Raw genomic sequence first — 13,719 nt, forward strand, 5'->3', positions numbered from 1 at the left:
ACCGGGATTTAAGCACCGGCGTTCAATATCAAAGGCTGATATGTTTACCTCTGAGCTACAGCGGCATCGGGCAATATTCAAGGCAAAATGTGTTCATAACGAACAAAAAAGAATGGATTCTGAAATTTAGATAACTTCCACACACTTTTGCCTTTGAATGAATAAAAAATATTTCACACACCACAAAGTGGTCGTTGAGTTGGTAACACTTCGTGTCAGCTACCCAGTAACTAATTATTTTTGGTACCACCCACCCTTATTAATTTCGCACGAGCAATACAAAGCCGTCGGCAAACTTTTGCTTAACAATTAAGACACTGAAATATTTTTCCTCATTTCATGATTTCCATTCCTTCATAGCTTTTCCGTCGCCTATACAGCGTAATTATCAAACTTACCTGAACTAGGACGATCACTGTAGCGCGTACAATAGACCCACGCAGGCCAGACAATGGGACCACCACTGCCCCCCGTCCCACTGGTAGTGGTGGCCGTTGAAGTTACAGCTCCTTCCTCGTTGGCAGATTTCGATGATATTGATTTGTCCGTTAGACCCGGCGACAGCGTAGGTGTCTGTGATGGTGAGGATTTGACCAAATCACCTGCAGTGCCATTAGCACTGCTGTAACTACTGCTGACCGCAGTGCTATTCGAATCATTGCTATTTGTACATATGGAGGCCAGGGAGGAGGAAAATGATTGTGCGCTGGCTGGAATACTGCTGTTGTTGTTGTTGTTCAGTTGATGATGATGGTGATGATGCTGCTCCAAAGCTTCACTCAACATGGACGAGGTGCTCTGCGAAACTGCCGAGGAAGATGAGGAGGATATCAATTTCTGTCGTTGACGTTGCGACACCTGGGATTTCTTCATCATCAATGTCTGGGGAGGAGATTGACCTCGACCAAAATCCGCTTTAAGAATATTGTCTATGCTAAATTTTAAAGCTCTCTCATGTAGATTATCATTATTGTCATGCAGCAGTCCTGGCAAGTGGGCCTGCATTTGGGTTTGCAATTGATTTAGGGTGGACATCATTTGTGTGGTGCTAGAGGAGGTTGTCTGTTTGCTTAAAGCTGTCAATTTGGCTAAAGTATCACTGGGCGAGTGGGAGGCAGAAGCCGCCGCCGCAGCTGCTGCCGCTACTGCCATATGGTTGGCGGGGTGGTGAATTAGAGCATGCGGCGGGGGTTGTGGCTGTGGATGGGCTAAATGTTGATATTGTTGAGGCAGGCTTGTAGCGGGCTTTGAGGTGTGTTGAGCGGCCGCAGCGGTTAGGGCCGCCGCAGCTGCTGCCGCACTAATTTGCCCTATTTTGCTAAGAGGGTTTATATGGCCCAGACCTGAGGCTTGGCTGTGATGAGTCATAGAAGCATTGCTGGCATTGTGTAAGTGCTGGGAGCGTAGGCTAAACGCACTTGCCCTGGCGGCAGCCATTAATTGCATTTGATGTTTCATTAGCTCCTCGGCATACAGATGAGATTTACGCAGAAATTCCTCCTGGAAAGGCGACATAGAGGTGGAGTTTGCCACTGTAGCAACTGCAGGCGCCCCATGAGCCTGCAGGGAAAATGGCACCGGAAACCTTAAAGTATTGGCCAAGGCAAAGGGATTTATGGGATCCGCGGAGCCAGGTGTGGAAGGAGTGGCATTACGCTCCTCCGCCGAAGAATTTGAATGCGTATCACTTATGTCCAATATCTCCTCATCTTCTGCGTTTGGCTGGGCATGAGAGCGACGCGATTCTTCCCCCGTATGCTCTTGACCCACTGACAGCTCACTGCACATGCTAATGTCATCATCATCCTCCTCGGCCTGGGGGGGTCGCTGAATTTCAAGCGGTAGTCTTAAGCGTTTCGAGGCTATTTTCTCTAATTCCATTATTTGGGTTTCCTCCTCTAACTCATGGCCCTCGTTCTCCTCCTCCTCGTCATCATCGCTGACAATACGCACCAAATCATCACTATCTTCCCCCTCTTCTTTAGAGGGCGAGCTACTGGTGGTGTTTCTGCCAAGCACCGGCATGGACTCAGCCGTGGAACAGGACATCATGGCCGCCGTTTCAGGATTCATAAACAACAAGGGCTGCTTATGCTTTAAGCTTAGATTTGAAGCACACTTTTGCAACACCAGACTAAAGTCCGGGTGCATTTTTTTATTTTCTTAGGCGAAATGTAAAAGCTGTTATCCAGCAACTCTTCAAGAAATAAAGCAACAAGCCAAAAATTCCAACAATGTTAGAGAGAAACTTAGCACAGTATTTTGCAAAAAGCCGTCGGCAAATATATCAAAGCTTTTGGCATAATTTCAATTGAATTCAATTGAACGCATTTTCTTCGATATTAACAAAGTAATTGATTTTGTTGTAGTTGTTGGTGTTTGTTCAAATTATCATATGATTTAATTAAATATCACGTACTGGCATGCTGCCCATATGCTCACACACACACACACACTCACACGCACTTAACATTCACAGTTAATGGCTATTACAGGGCTGCCAAGCCTTCTAACCCGTCCACGACGGCAACGACAACGTAACGCTGCTGTTGTTGTCGTTATTTTTGTTGTTGCAGAGTTCCAACCAACAATAGACAAACTGACTGACTGACAGACAGACAAACAACAGATCTCGGCTCGAGGCTCCACGAAAGAAAAACTAAAAACAAACTCACAACAAAATAGAGTCTCTGTGTGAAAACAACCGCCGCCGCCGCTTTACGGTTATAACAACTCAAAACGCGTTCGTTAACTGAAGAGCGCAAATAATCCAACGTATAACAGCATACAATTGAAAATTATACAACGTCAGCGCATACCATGACGTCGACCGCAGCGTTAATGGGAGTGATTATTGAGCGAACACTCGCTAACGACTACTTCGAAAACAAAAACAAAAACAAATAAAGCAACATAGGCCACCACACACATCCAACCATCCATCCATCCAGTTTGACTACATTTTGGTATTTGAATGTGTTTTTTTCTCCAACCTAACAACCAGAAAGAGACACCCATATAGCATTCGTTCATTAGCAAGCAAAAACTCGCAATACTAACCCAAACATAACAATTCCCCCCAGCAATATAAACACAAGTGGTTAAAAGAGTCGTTAGGCCAATACCAAAACCCACCGCAAAACATATAACTCGCTCTTTCTCTCTTTCCTTGAATGGGGTGTTGTAGTCAATAATAATAACACCATATAATCGATCTCCCTCTCTCTTTTATTATTCCACCTTGGCTCAACTCATTCACTCACTTCTTCACCACTCTTAATGGGCTTTGCCGTTGTTGTGCCGGTATGTGTGTGTGTATGTTTGTTGTTCCACCACTTCCCTTTTAGTAGATAATTAAACTTCCTTCACACATTCGATAAGTGTAACAGTTAGTAGGGAATGTGTGTGCGTGTGGATGTTTGTTTATACATGGTGTGTTTTGTTACTCTCCCATTATTTTTTTGGTTTGTTTTGCGTACAAAGAATTTCCCCCATATATAGTAGAAGAGTACTTATGTTCCTTGTTGTTATTCTCATGCTCATCAACGCCAGCTAAAGCACTGTCTTACTGTGCATTGCAGTGGGTAAAATTTTTGAATGGGATTTTGGGAAAGAACTTAAGATTCTCGTATGAGAAAAAAAACGTGTTCAGTTTATTTTATAGGAAACCAAAGACGTGGAACTGACAGGTTAGAACTAATAAGCTATCGGAACGATGGAAGGAATTCTATGGAGACCCAGATCGTGGCAAAGCTAATAATGAGGGATAGTAGAAAGGAGATTAGAACGATCTTCGTAGTAAACACGGGGCACATTGGATGTCAGGCGATCCATCCTGTGACCAGGAAAGTTGTGTTAAAGACGTGTGGGGAGGGCTACGAGCTTTTGAAGCTTGATTTCACGAGAGATCAGAGTTCATACGGATTGGAATAGAAGGTCATTGCATGTGATATGAACACAATATTTGTAACAGGTTCCGGTAGCAGAGTTTTTAGAGGGCTTATCTAACATAAGCCAATACACCAATAAGAATCAGCCGATTGACAACGCCCTTCATGACGTAGTTGCCTAATTAGAAGGGAAATTGGGTGTGGGCGACTTTACTTTAATAATATGAAGTCGGAGTCTAAATGAGATGCTCTTTATGTGAATTGGGTTGATACAATGCTGAAAGGTCGGGTTATCAAAGCATCACTAGTGGAAGACTCCATTCGGAAGATTGTGACCAGAAGACCTCCACGTACGAAGGGGTGTTATCCCCTCTTTTGTGGCTTCTGGTTATCAATGGGATTAGGAGGTCAATCGAAAAGGAAAGGGTGGAGGTCGTTGTTTACGCTGATGGCGTATTCACCATGCTGGTTGGCCATTTCCATTCATATATTTCAGACATCGTTCAGGGGTCATTGAAGAAGCTGTCTGGATGGGCGAGGGCCAATGTGCTTGGCATAAACCACAGAAAGAGTGAGCGGGTACTTTTCACTAGAGAAGAAAGCTGGGTGTTCTCAAGGGACCTGCATCGCCAATCTGCCCACAGGCCAAATAATTTGGCGTGATTCTTAATCAAAAACTAAGCTAGAGAATAAACGTTAAGAAAAAAGAGTCAAAATTTGCTCTTTGGATAAAAGCATGGGAAAAAGTAGACTAAATGCCCTCTACTCCTATCGCAACTCGATAGGAAGGAGTTATAGACTTAGGCCGAGGACAGTTACTGGGTGTTTACGTCTGTTGTCGGGTTCATTCTTATCTTTGAATGTCGTATGTGGCATCGAGCTTGGGACAACTGTTCCCTAGCCCTGGATGATCGAGACGCTACAAGTTATTTCGGCAGTACTGATCTCTGGAGTAGTGCTCCGAGGAAAAGGCACCGAATACCTTTCTCGATCTCAGACCAATGCCGCAGTATGTTGGATGTATTGCATCGAAGAAGGCTGAGGGAGTCAGGTATTCGGTGCTCCTCAAACTATGGATATTCAACTTTTCTGCTGTGGGCTAGAGATGTCGTGATGCGACATGCAATATGCGGTGAGAATGATTTTATGTCAGGGGAATTCTTCCATGCCGAAGAAGGATATTGTTTTTCCGAAAAGATATTTCTGAGCTGCGAGTACCCCTTCTGGGACATTTTGAATATACTGATGGGTCTAAATTGGATGGGGTCACAAGGGACAATAGTCTTCTTTGCAAGTCTTCCTAGGGAGTCTTGCTTGTTGCTTTAATAAGGTGTAAGACTTTGCGGTCCTGAAGTCGGCGCTGAAGGCTCTGATATCGGGACATGTGTGGTCAAGATTGGTTAGGTTAGGCAAAGAGCCTCTTAGATCCATGTGAAATGCTATTAGACTCTACTGAACCTAGGAATTGTTTCCTCTTTGGAGCAGATCGTACTACGGAATCTGTGGGCCTTTCTCTATATGAGCTACTTGGTAGGGTGGATGCCTTATACGATGATTTCGCGGCTGGTTGTTACAAGGCTTTGCGTCAGAATATATCGCGGGAAAGGATGTTGCGTATCCTGTAGCTGAGGAAACTTGGTCACTGCAATGTAAGGTTTTTGACATCGAGCCTGGCGACTTCTGCAGATTGTACGGTAACGAGTACAAATTGGAAACGTTCTAATACCTTTTGTGTTATTGTCCCAAAATTGCAAGGAGAAGATTAAAGATAATGGGTGAACGTCTCATTTGGTGCCAAGATTCATAACCTGATATAGCTTCCATGTCAACCGATATAGGATTTCGACTTCTCGAGCCGTTAGAGGTCCCAATTATTATCCGATTTGGCTGAAATGATGCTGGAAGCGTTTTTTCTTTTACTTCCAACGGTGCCAAGTATGGCGCAAATCGGTTCATAACTTGGCATATGGCGTCCATATAAACCGATCTCGAATGTTGACTTCTTCAGCCGCTAGGGGGTGCAATTCTTATCTGATTTGGCTGATTTTTAGCAAGTAGTGTTTTGTATTAACTTTCAACAACTGTGCCAAATCGGTTCATAACCTCATATAGCTGCCATATAAGCCGATTTCGGTCCATTTTTCTTCAAAGACGACCGTGGAAAAAATGTTACCGTCAACGGCAGTGGTGCAAATTCGACCTAAAGAATGGATCATTTGAACTGGAGCCGTGGGCAACATTTCCTTGAAATTATTCTTAAAAAAGTGGGGTCGCCGCAACTCAGATTTTAAGCTAAACCGTCTTTGAACATCAAAAATCATTTGTTTTTAGCGTTGGTTATCATCTTCTGGTGCCGAAAAAATATGTGAGTTACTTACCTTAGGTAATCATCCGTGTAAACTTCTCTGATAACGTGTGTCGCTCTGCGGCAAAACTTTCGGACTCTGTAATAAAAATGAGGTAGCTTGGATAAGTCAAAAAACCTAGAAAATCGCAACATGTAAACGAATTGGCACAAAATAATAGGGCGTTCCCATTGAATTTTTTTTACCGCCTAACTGTTGATTTTGTTGACCCATCAAAACGCCGAGGTTCAAATACTGGGTTGACCCTCAGAAAACATGTTCAATTGAAATTTCCCTTGGTTATTGGTGGATACATTTGTGATGGATTCTCCATTTTAGTCTTTTCTATGAAGAGGTAGCGTTAAGCTGCGCTTTGCTCAGACTCAGCAAAATGTGGTCGGAAGAAATGGAAAAATAGTCCACTTAGTGCATTTTTTTTCGTTTGGCACTAAGTGGTGATTTTCGGGATTTTAGTGAACTAAAAATCACAAAATCGAGAGCGATAAGCACTAAGTTGGCATCCCTGCGCCCATTAATTTGTCACTGGGAGTTTTTAGGCATTATATAGTCTGCCACGCCCTACCTTTGCCTATTTGCTTCTTAAAAAATAGTTACAATTTAAGTATAAATAATCTTAGGTTAGGGTTAGATAAGAGTGTCAGTTCTTTACAGACTCACTTAGACAATTTTAAGTCCATTGTGATTCCGCAGTAGCGACAGACCAAGGCTTCTGGCGGGAATCGAACCCACGACCCCTCCATGGGTAATCCTAGCACGCTATCAACTCGGCTACCGGGGCGCCCAATAACTAATCTTTAACGATTAACTTTCTACTCGCATATATTTTTTTTCCACTCTTTCAATGGCCTTGTACTACTGTGCGTAATGTTCCAAAATGTAAGTGTTTATACATATGTATGTACATACATATATACCTATACATATGAAAGCTTAAAATGCTCTGCCCGTAAATTTTTCCACTCTGCTTTGATGGTCTTATTGTTACATTTAGTATTGCCCATACGTATAGTTCCCCCTTTTCTTCTTTTCAATACCTCTCTCTTTCACATGCTCATGGTAATTGTTTGGCTATGTTTAGTAGTGCTCATCTCATATCTCTCTTCGTCGTAGTCATTGTAGTTGTCGTCTGACACGTTTGTTGTTATTATATTTGTTAATTAAGTGCAACGCCACGACATTTGAGCTTAACTTTAAATGAGTTCTCGTTTTGGTAGATTGTGTGTTCAATTTTGTTCTTCTTCTTCTTTTTATGCATGCTGCTGCTGCTGCTACTGCTTTGCTTTGCTTTATTGTGAATGTTTCTTTTAGTTGTTATTTTGTTTTTGCAGTTGTTGTCTGTTTTTTTTTTTCATACAGTTGTTTGTTTGTCAGCTGCCGCTGTTAATGTGTTGCTCTGGTTCTTTGGCTGCCTGCAGTATAAATGAGTGTTTTTTGGTATGGCCTGCCATATCCTTTTATTTATACTCCTTTTTTTCAATATGCTACATTTCGCCCGTCCATCCCTCCAAATTGTTTTGCTATGATGACTGTTGTCGGCATTATTGCTTGTTGTTCTTTGTGCAGTGTGTGTGTGTGTGTGTGTGTGTGTGTGTGTGAGTGTATATGCGTGCGAGTTGGTTAACTGTTGCAGTCTTTTTTTATTGTTGAAAATTTATTTGCCATATTAATGATGGCATACTGTGCTTGAGAGTGCTCTCCAAAGTTCTGTTACTCCCCTCTCTATGGTCTGAGGCTGAGATAATGAGATGAGATGCGAGATGCGGATATTGAATGTTGTTGTTGATTCTATTACTCTTGATGGCGGTGGTGCTGGTGGTAGTTACGCATTGCAGTAAACAATTTTTACGATTTTAATTTAGCTCAGCGAAGTGTTGAAAGTGATTTAAAGAAATTCAATAAAACTGTGAGCAGAGGTTGGCAATCGGATTTTAATTTTCTTAGAAAAATTTAAAGCAAAGCCATAGAGGAAAAGATACCACGTTGTAGGGTAATTCATTTGAATCTTGCTTTAAAAGCCTATTAAATTGGAACTATGATGGTAGGTAGTCGTAAAATCGCCATAAAACAAAAAGCACGAGTTTTGACAGTGTAATTTGTAGAAGTTTTATACGAGTATTATCATGAAAGCAAAATTTAATCAGAATTTTGTCTTGAGACAAAAATTAATCAAAATTTAGCTTTGAGAGAAAATTTTACAAACATTTCGTATTATGAGAATCTTTCATGGACATTAAATAAATCCGGTTATGAGCTTTCTTTCCTTTAATTGGCTATGACAGAATATTTGTTCTACTAGCCGAACGTAGAATAGCGTTCCAAGCGACTCTATCTTCTACGCTCATTCTAAAATTTCTGACACCAAGTTTCGAGATGTCTCCCACCACTTGAACTTTCAATCGGGGTTTTGGTCGTCCCGGTTTGCCACCGTGTTTGCCTTCAAAAGACTTCTGAGCTGGAACTCATTCTTCATCCATTCTGACAACATGTCCTAGCCAACCATGTTTGCCTTCAAAAGACTTCTGAGCTGGAACTCCTTCTTCATCCATTCTGACAACATGTCCTAGCCAACGCAGCCGTTGTATTTTGATGCGTGTAACTATGATATCGTCGTCATACAGCTCATGGTTCATACGTCGCCTATATTCTCCATTAACGCAAACTGTTCCATATATTTTACGAATAATCTTCCTCTCAAATACTCCAAGTACTGCCTCATCTGCTGTCACAAGTACCCATGCTTCAGAACCATATAACAGCACGGGTAGTATCAGTGTCTTGTAGAATGTAATCTCCGTCTGACGAGAGGTGGCCTTGTTTCTTAACTGCTTACTTAGTCCAAAGTAGTATCTATTCGCCAGTATTATTCTTCGCTTTATCTCAAAACTGGTGACATTCGTTTCGGTTACGGCGGTGCCGAGGTAGATGAAGTTACTGGCTGTCTCAAAGTTGTGGTTCCCAACTTTCTCCATTTTCTTTATCTGATCGGTTGTACAAAGCGTTTTGACAGTTGAAACCATTCATTTCGTCTCCATTACTGCCAGAGCCCTTTGACTGACTCTTTTTTGATTCTTTCACAGGCTGCAGTTACTACTTCCAGTGGCCGACCTATGATATCGATGTCGTCGCCATAGGCGAGTAGCATGTGTTCTCTTGTGATTAGTGTGCCATATCTATTCACATCTGCATCTCGTACAATCTTCTCCAACAGGATATTAAAGAGATCACACGAGAGGCTGTCTCCTTGTCTAAAACCTTGTTTGGTATTAAATGGTTCCGAGAGATTCTTTCCTATTCTTACTGAGGAACGCGTATCAGCAAGATTCCTATTAATTTTGCAGGGATACCAAACTCAGACATGGCTTGAAATAACCTTGAACGTAAAGGAGTATCGAAAGCGGCGTTGTAGTCCACAAAGAGATGGTTGGTGTTGATTTGTCCTTCTCGGGTCTTTTTCAGGATTTGGCGTAGTGTGAATATCTTGTCCAGGGTGTAGTAACCAGGTCTAAAACCGCATTGATAATGCCCAATTATCTCATTGACTTTAGGTTTTAATCTTTCACACAGTACGCTCGTGAGTATCTTGTATGCGATGAGGAGGAGACTTATTCCTCTGTAGTTGGCACATTCCATCTTGTCTCCTTTCTTGTGTACGGGACATAGTATGCGAAGGTCCCATTCATCGGGTATGCGTTCTTCTGCCCGATTGCGCAGATAAGAGACTTATTCCCCTGTAGTTGGCACATACCGTCTTGTCTTCTTCCTTGTGTACGGGACATAGTATGCGGAGGTTCCAATCATCGGGTATGCGTTCTTCTGCCCGATTGCGCAGATAAGCTGATGCATACGCCTTATCAGCGTGTCGCCTCCGGCCTTAAATAGTTCAGCGGGTAGCCCGTCGGCTCCTGTTGCCTTGTTGTTCTTTAGTCGGGTCACTGCAACCTGGACCTCATAGTGACTAGGAGGTAAACATCTATACCATCATCAGGGATTGGTTCTGCGGTATCCTCTTCGCCGCCAACGTCAGACACTAGCAGTTGGGAAAAATGTTCTTTCCATATCCTCAGCATGCTATCTGTGTTAGTTACCAGATTTCCTTTTTTGTCTCTGCAGGAGGATGTGCCTGCACCAAAGCCATCGTTTTGATATTTAATTCTTTGGTAGAATTTCCGGACTTCATTCTGACTCCTGTACATGTCAATTCGCTTACACTCACGTCTTTTCATTCCTTTTTCTTTCTCTGGTATAGACGTTTCTCCTATCTCCTATTCTCTCGATACCTCTCCTTCATCTGGCGCGTTGCTTCTGATTGCAGAGTTGCTCTATATGCCGCATTCTTGGCTTCAGTAGCATCTCGACACTCTTGGTCGTACCTTGGGTTTCTTGGAGGAGGCTTCCGGTACCCAAGTACGGATTTCGCGCCATTTTCCATGTAGTGGGCAATAGTTTGCCATTGCGCCATTATATCATCGGAACAAGTAGTGCTTTTATCAAGCAGTTGGGTCAGCCCCGACGGAAGACAAGGACGAGCAGACCAAGGATGCTCGAGGAATCAAATTGATCACGTTGTGATAGATGTAAGGCACTCATCTAGCGTGTTAGATGTACGATCGATCCGTGGAGCGAATATAGATTCGGATCATTACCTTGTTGCAGCAAAGGTTAGCACCCGTTTGAGTATGGCGAGGAAAGTACGATCAGATACTGCACGGAAGCTGGACATAGAAAAGCTGCAAACACAACAGATGGCAACGGCATACTCCACTCGTATTGCGCCCTCTAGGGGCTCAAGAAGTCAAGACCCAAGATCGGTTTGGCCCATTTACAATCCCAACCGATCTACAATAATAAAAAGTATTTGGGCAAAATTTCAAGCGGCTAGCTTTACTCCTTCGAGAGTTAGCGTGCTTTCGACAGACAGACGGACTGACATGGCTAGATCGACATAAAATGTCACGACGATCAAGAATATATATACTTTATGGAGTCTCAGACGTATATTTCGGGGTGTTACAAACATAATGACGAAATTAGTATACCCCCATTCTATGGTGGAGGGTATAATAATCATTAAACATTTTCCAATTTGCCATTCTCGCCATTAACTATTACAGAGCTCAATACAGTGCTAACAATTCTATTTTCGAAAAATTCTTGAAATTTTTGCACCAATTGTTGGGTATGGATTGTAAAAGAAAAACTTGTTCATACGCTTGAAGAAGAAAGATATTCTTCTGCAAAATCACTTAAAATCAGTTGTTAAGAGAATATGTTGCGTGTTGACCACATTAGATACAAAGGCATGAGAGTGAAGACAGACGAACATGAATGTGAATGCTCCAATAATCCCTTGAGGTAACAACATCGACCACAAAATAATTATCTTAATGTACGGACGGACGGATGGACGGACGGACGGATGAATGGACACATGTATCACGCATCGACTGAGTAGAAAAATCTGCAGACACTTAGGAAGGTATATATTATAGTCATATATTATAGTGTGTGTATGTGTGTGTGTGTATGTGTGTGTGTGTGTTTGTCTCTCTATGTTTATGTCTCCCCATCATCATGATGAACGACATCTATAGAGTCCATTTCCATTCAAATCCCATCTTGAATACTTGAATCTTATATCGGACATGAAAGAACAAACAATTGTGGCTTATAAAAAATGACACAATGCTGGAAGACACACACGAAACAACGACAAAATCTATTGAATAGAAGTCCCATCATCATCCTCATCTTCAACACGATATGGGATGGGGAAATGGGAACGGGCATGGAGATGGAGATGAAGTTGAAGTTGAAGATGCTACAGTCGATGATAGTTTTCTACAAATACGAGAATATTTACACATTCCACATTGGATTGAATGTTTTTGTCCAATCTTAGATTTAAGTGCTGCAAACATGACAACAATCAATTATGAAATCACAACAAATCTAATGAAAGTCATACAAATGATTGCTTCAGTGAATGTTGGAAAAATCGAAAGAGACAAACATAGTGAATGACCAGAAGACGAAGATGGAAGATGTATTTTATGTTGGGAGTTATCTGATAGTTGAATTATGACCAAAAGTTTTCCAAGAGTTAACCTGAAGTTATTCTTTTTAGCAGAAGACACAAGGAGTTCTGTTTTCTAGGTCGTAGAAAATGTTCCATTTAATCAAAAGTGCAAAATTCCTCGCCTTTTTGCTAGACAGGATATTGAAGTTCAAGTCCAATATTTTGGAAAGTGTAAAAAGGCAGAAATCATTCTCTTCCCTTGAAAGAGGGATATTGGCAGTCGTTTAGGGTCTAAACCAAGCGTCATACACTGGCTATACACTGCAAAAGTTTGAAAAATTCAATATCTGCTCAATGCTCCGCAAGATACAAAGGATTGTTTATTGTGCATCACGGTCGCACTGAGGACGACATCACCTGAATCCCTGAATACTAAAACTAATGCCTCTGCACACTAAGTGTAACTGAGAAATGGATAAAAATATTAAAAATTCTTTTTTATAGAAAACAAGCCGAATCGGTCCCGTTCCGCTGCCCCTTCTTTAACTCTTAAATATATTTTAAGAGTGGCAACACTTTGACCTGAATGTGAATATCGAATTCGTGCCATTCTAGCATATGCCCGCCTTTGACGATAAATTGTCCTGATTGATCTATTGGGTTGCCCAAAAAGTAATTGCGGATTTTTTAAAAGAAAGTAAATGCATTTTTAATAAAACTTAGAATGAACTTTAATCAAATATACTTTTTTTACACTTTTTTTCTAAAGCAAGCTAAAAGTAACAGCTGATAACTGACAGAAGAAAGAATGCAATTACAGAGTCACAAGCTGTGAAAAAATTTGTCAACGCCGACTATATGAAAAATCCGCAATTACTTTTTGGGCAACCCAATATCTGTTTAGAGGAGTTTTGGGGTTGGGGCGGCCCGCTGGGTATTTAGACCAAAATTTTAATACGATATTCGTTGTATGGTCTCCAATACCTTTAATTTGATAACCATATTGTGCCCATTGGTCCACTTTTGGTTTTGGGCGGCGCTTGTGGGGTAAGTGGGAGGGGGCCGCACATTGGTTCAAGTTCATTGAACGAGCGGCTAAAAATAGAAGAAGTTGTCGAAGGACAATGAAACTTGGCACATAGGCATTTTTTGTTTGAATCAAGAAAAAATGGAAAAATCAAAATGATCCGCCCACTTTTACGCCCACCTCCCATACAAAGTAAAAATTAAATTTTGACCTACGGCATTGTTTTTTGGCACATAGCATTTTTAAACACTCAGAATCATTTGTGTGAAATTTGAAAAATATCCGCCCACTTTTAATTTTTAATGCATCAATTCAATTTTCACAAAAAGTAATTATTATAATTGTAGAATGGGCTCCTGAAAATATATACCTGATCCGCCCACTTTTACGGCCACCTCCCATAGAAAAAACATGAATAAA

General features: G+C 41.5%; 1 protein-coding gene across 1 annotated transcript in view; it reads right to left on the reverse strand.

Moving 5' to 3' along the window:
- LOC106091197 (homeobox protein invected) overlaps positions 1-2,723 on the reverse strand; it is a 28,122-nt gene extending 25,399 nt beyond the window's left edge. Inside the window, exon 1 of the mRNA XM_059369934.1 lies at positions 399-2,723. Within this exon, the coding sequence (XP_059225917.1) occupies positions 399-2,151 (1,753 nt within the window). The 5' untranslated portion in view covers positions 2,152-2,723. The remainder of the gene's footprint in view (positions 1-398) is intronic.
- Positions 2,724-13,719: the final 10,996 nt, after the last annotated feature.

The sequence above is a fragment of the Stomoxys calcitrans genome, chromosome 5, assembly GCF_963082655.1.
Source record: "Stomoxys calcitrans chromosome 5, idStoCalc2.1, whole genome shotgun sequence".
NCBI lineage: Eukaryota > Metazoa > Arthropoda > Insecta > Diptera > Muscidae > Stomoxys > Stomoxys calcitrans.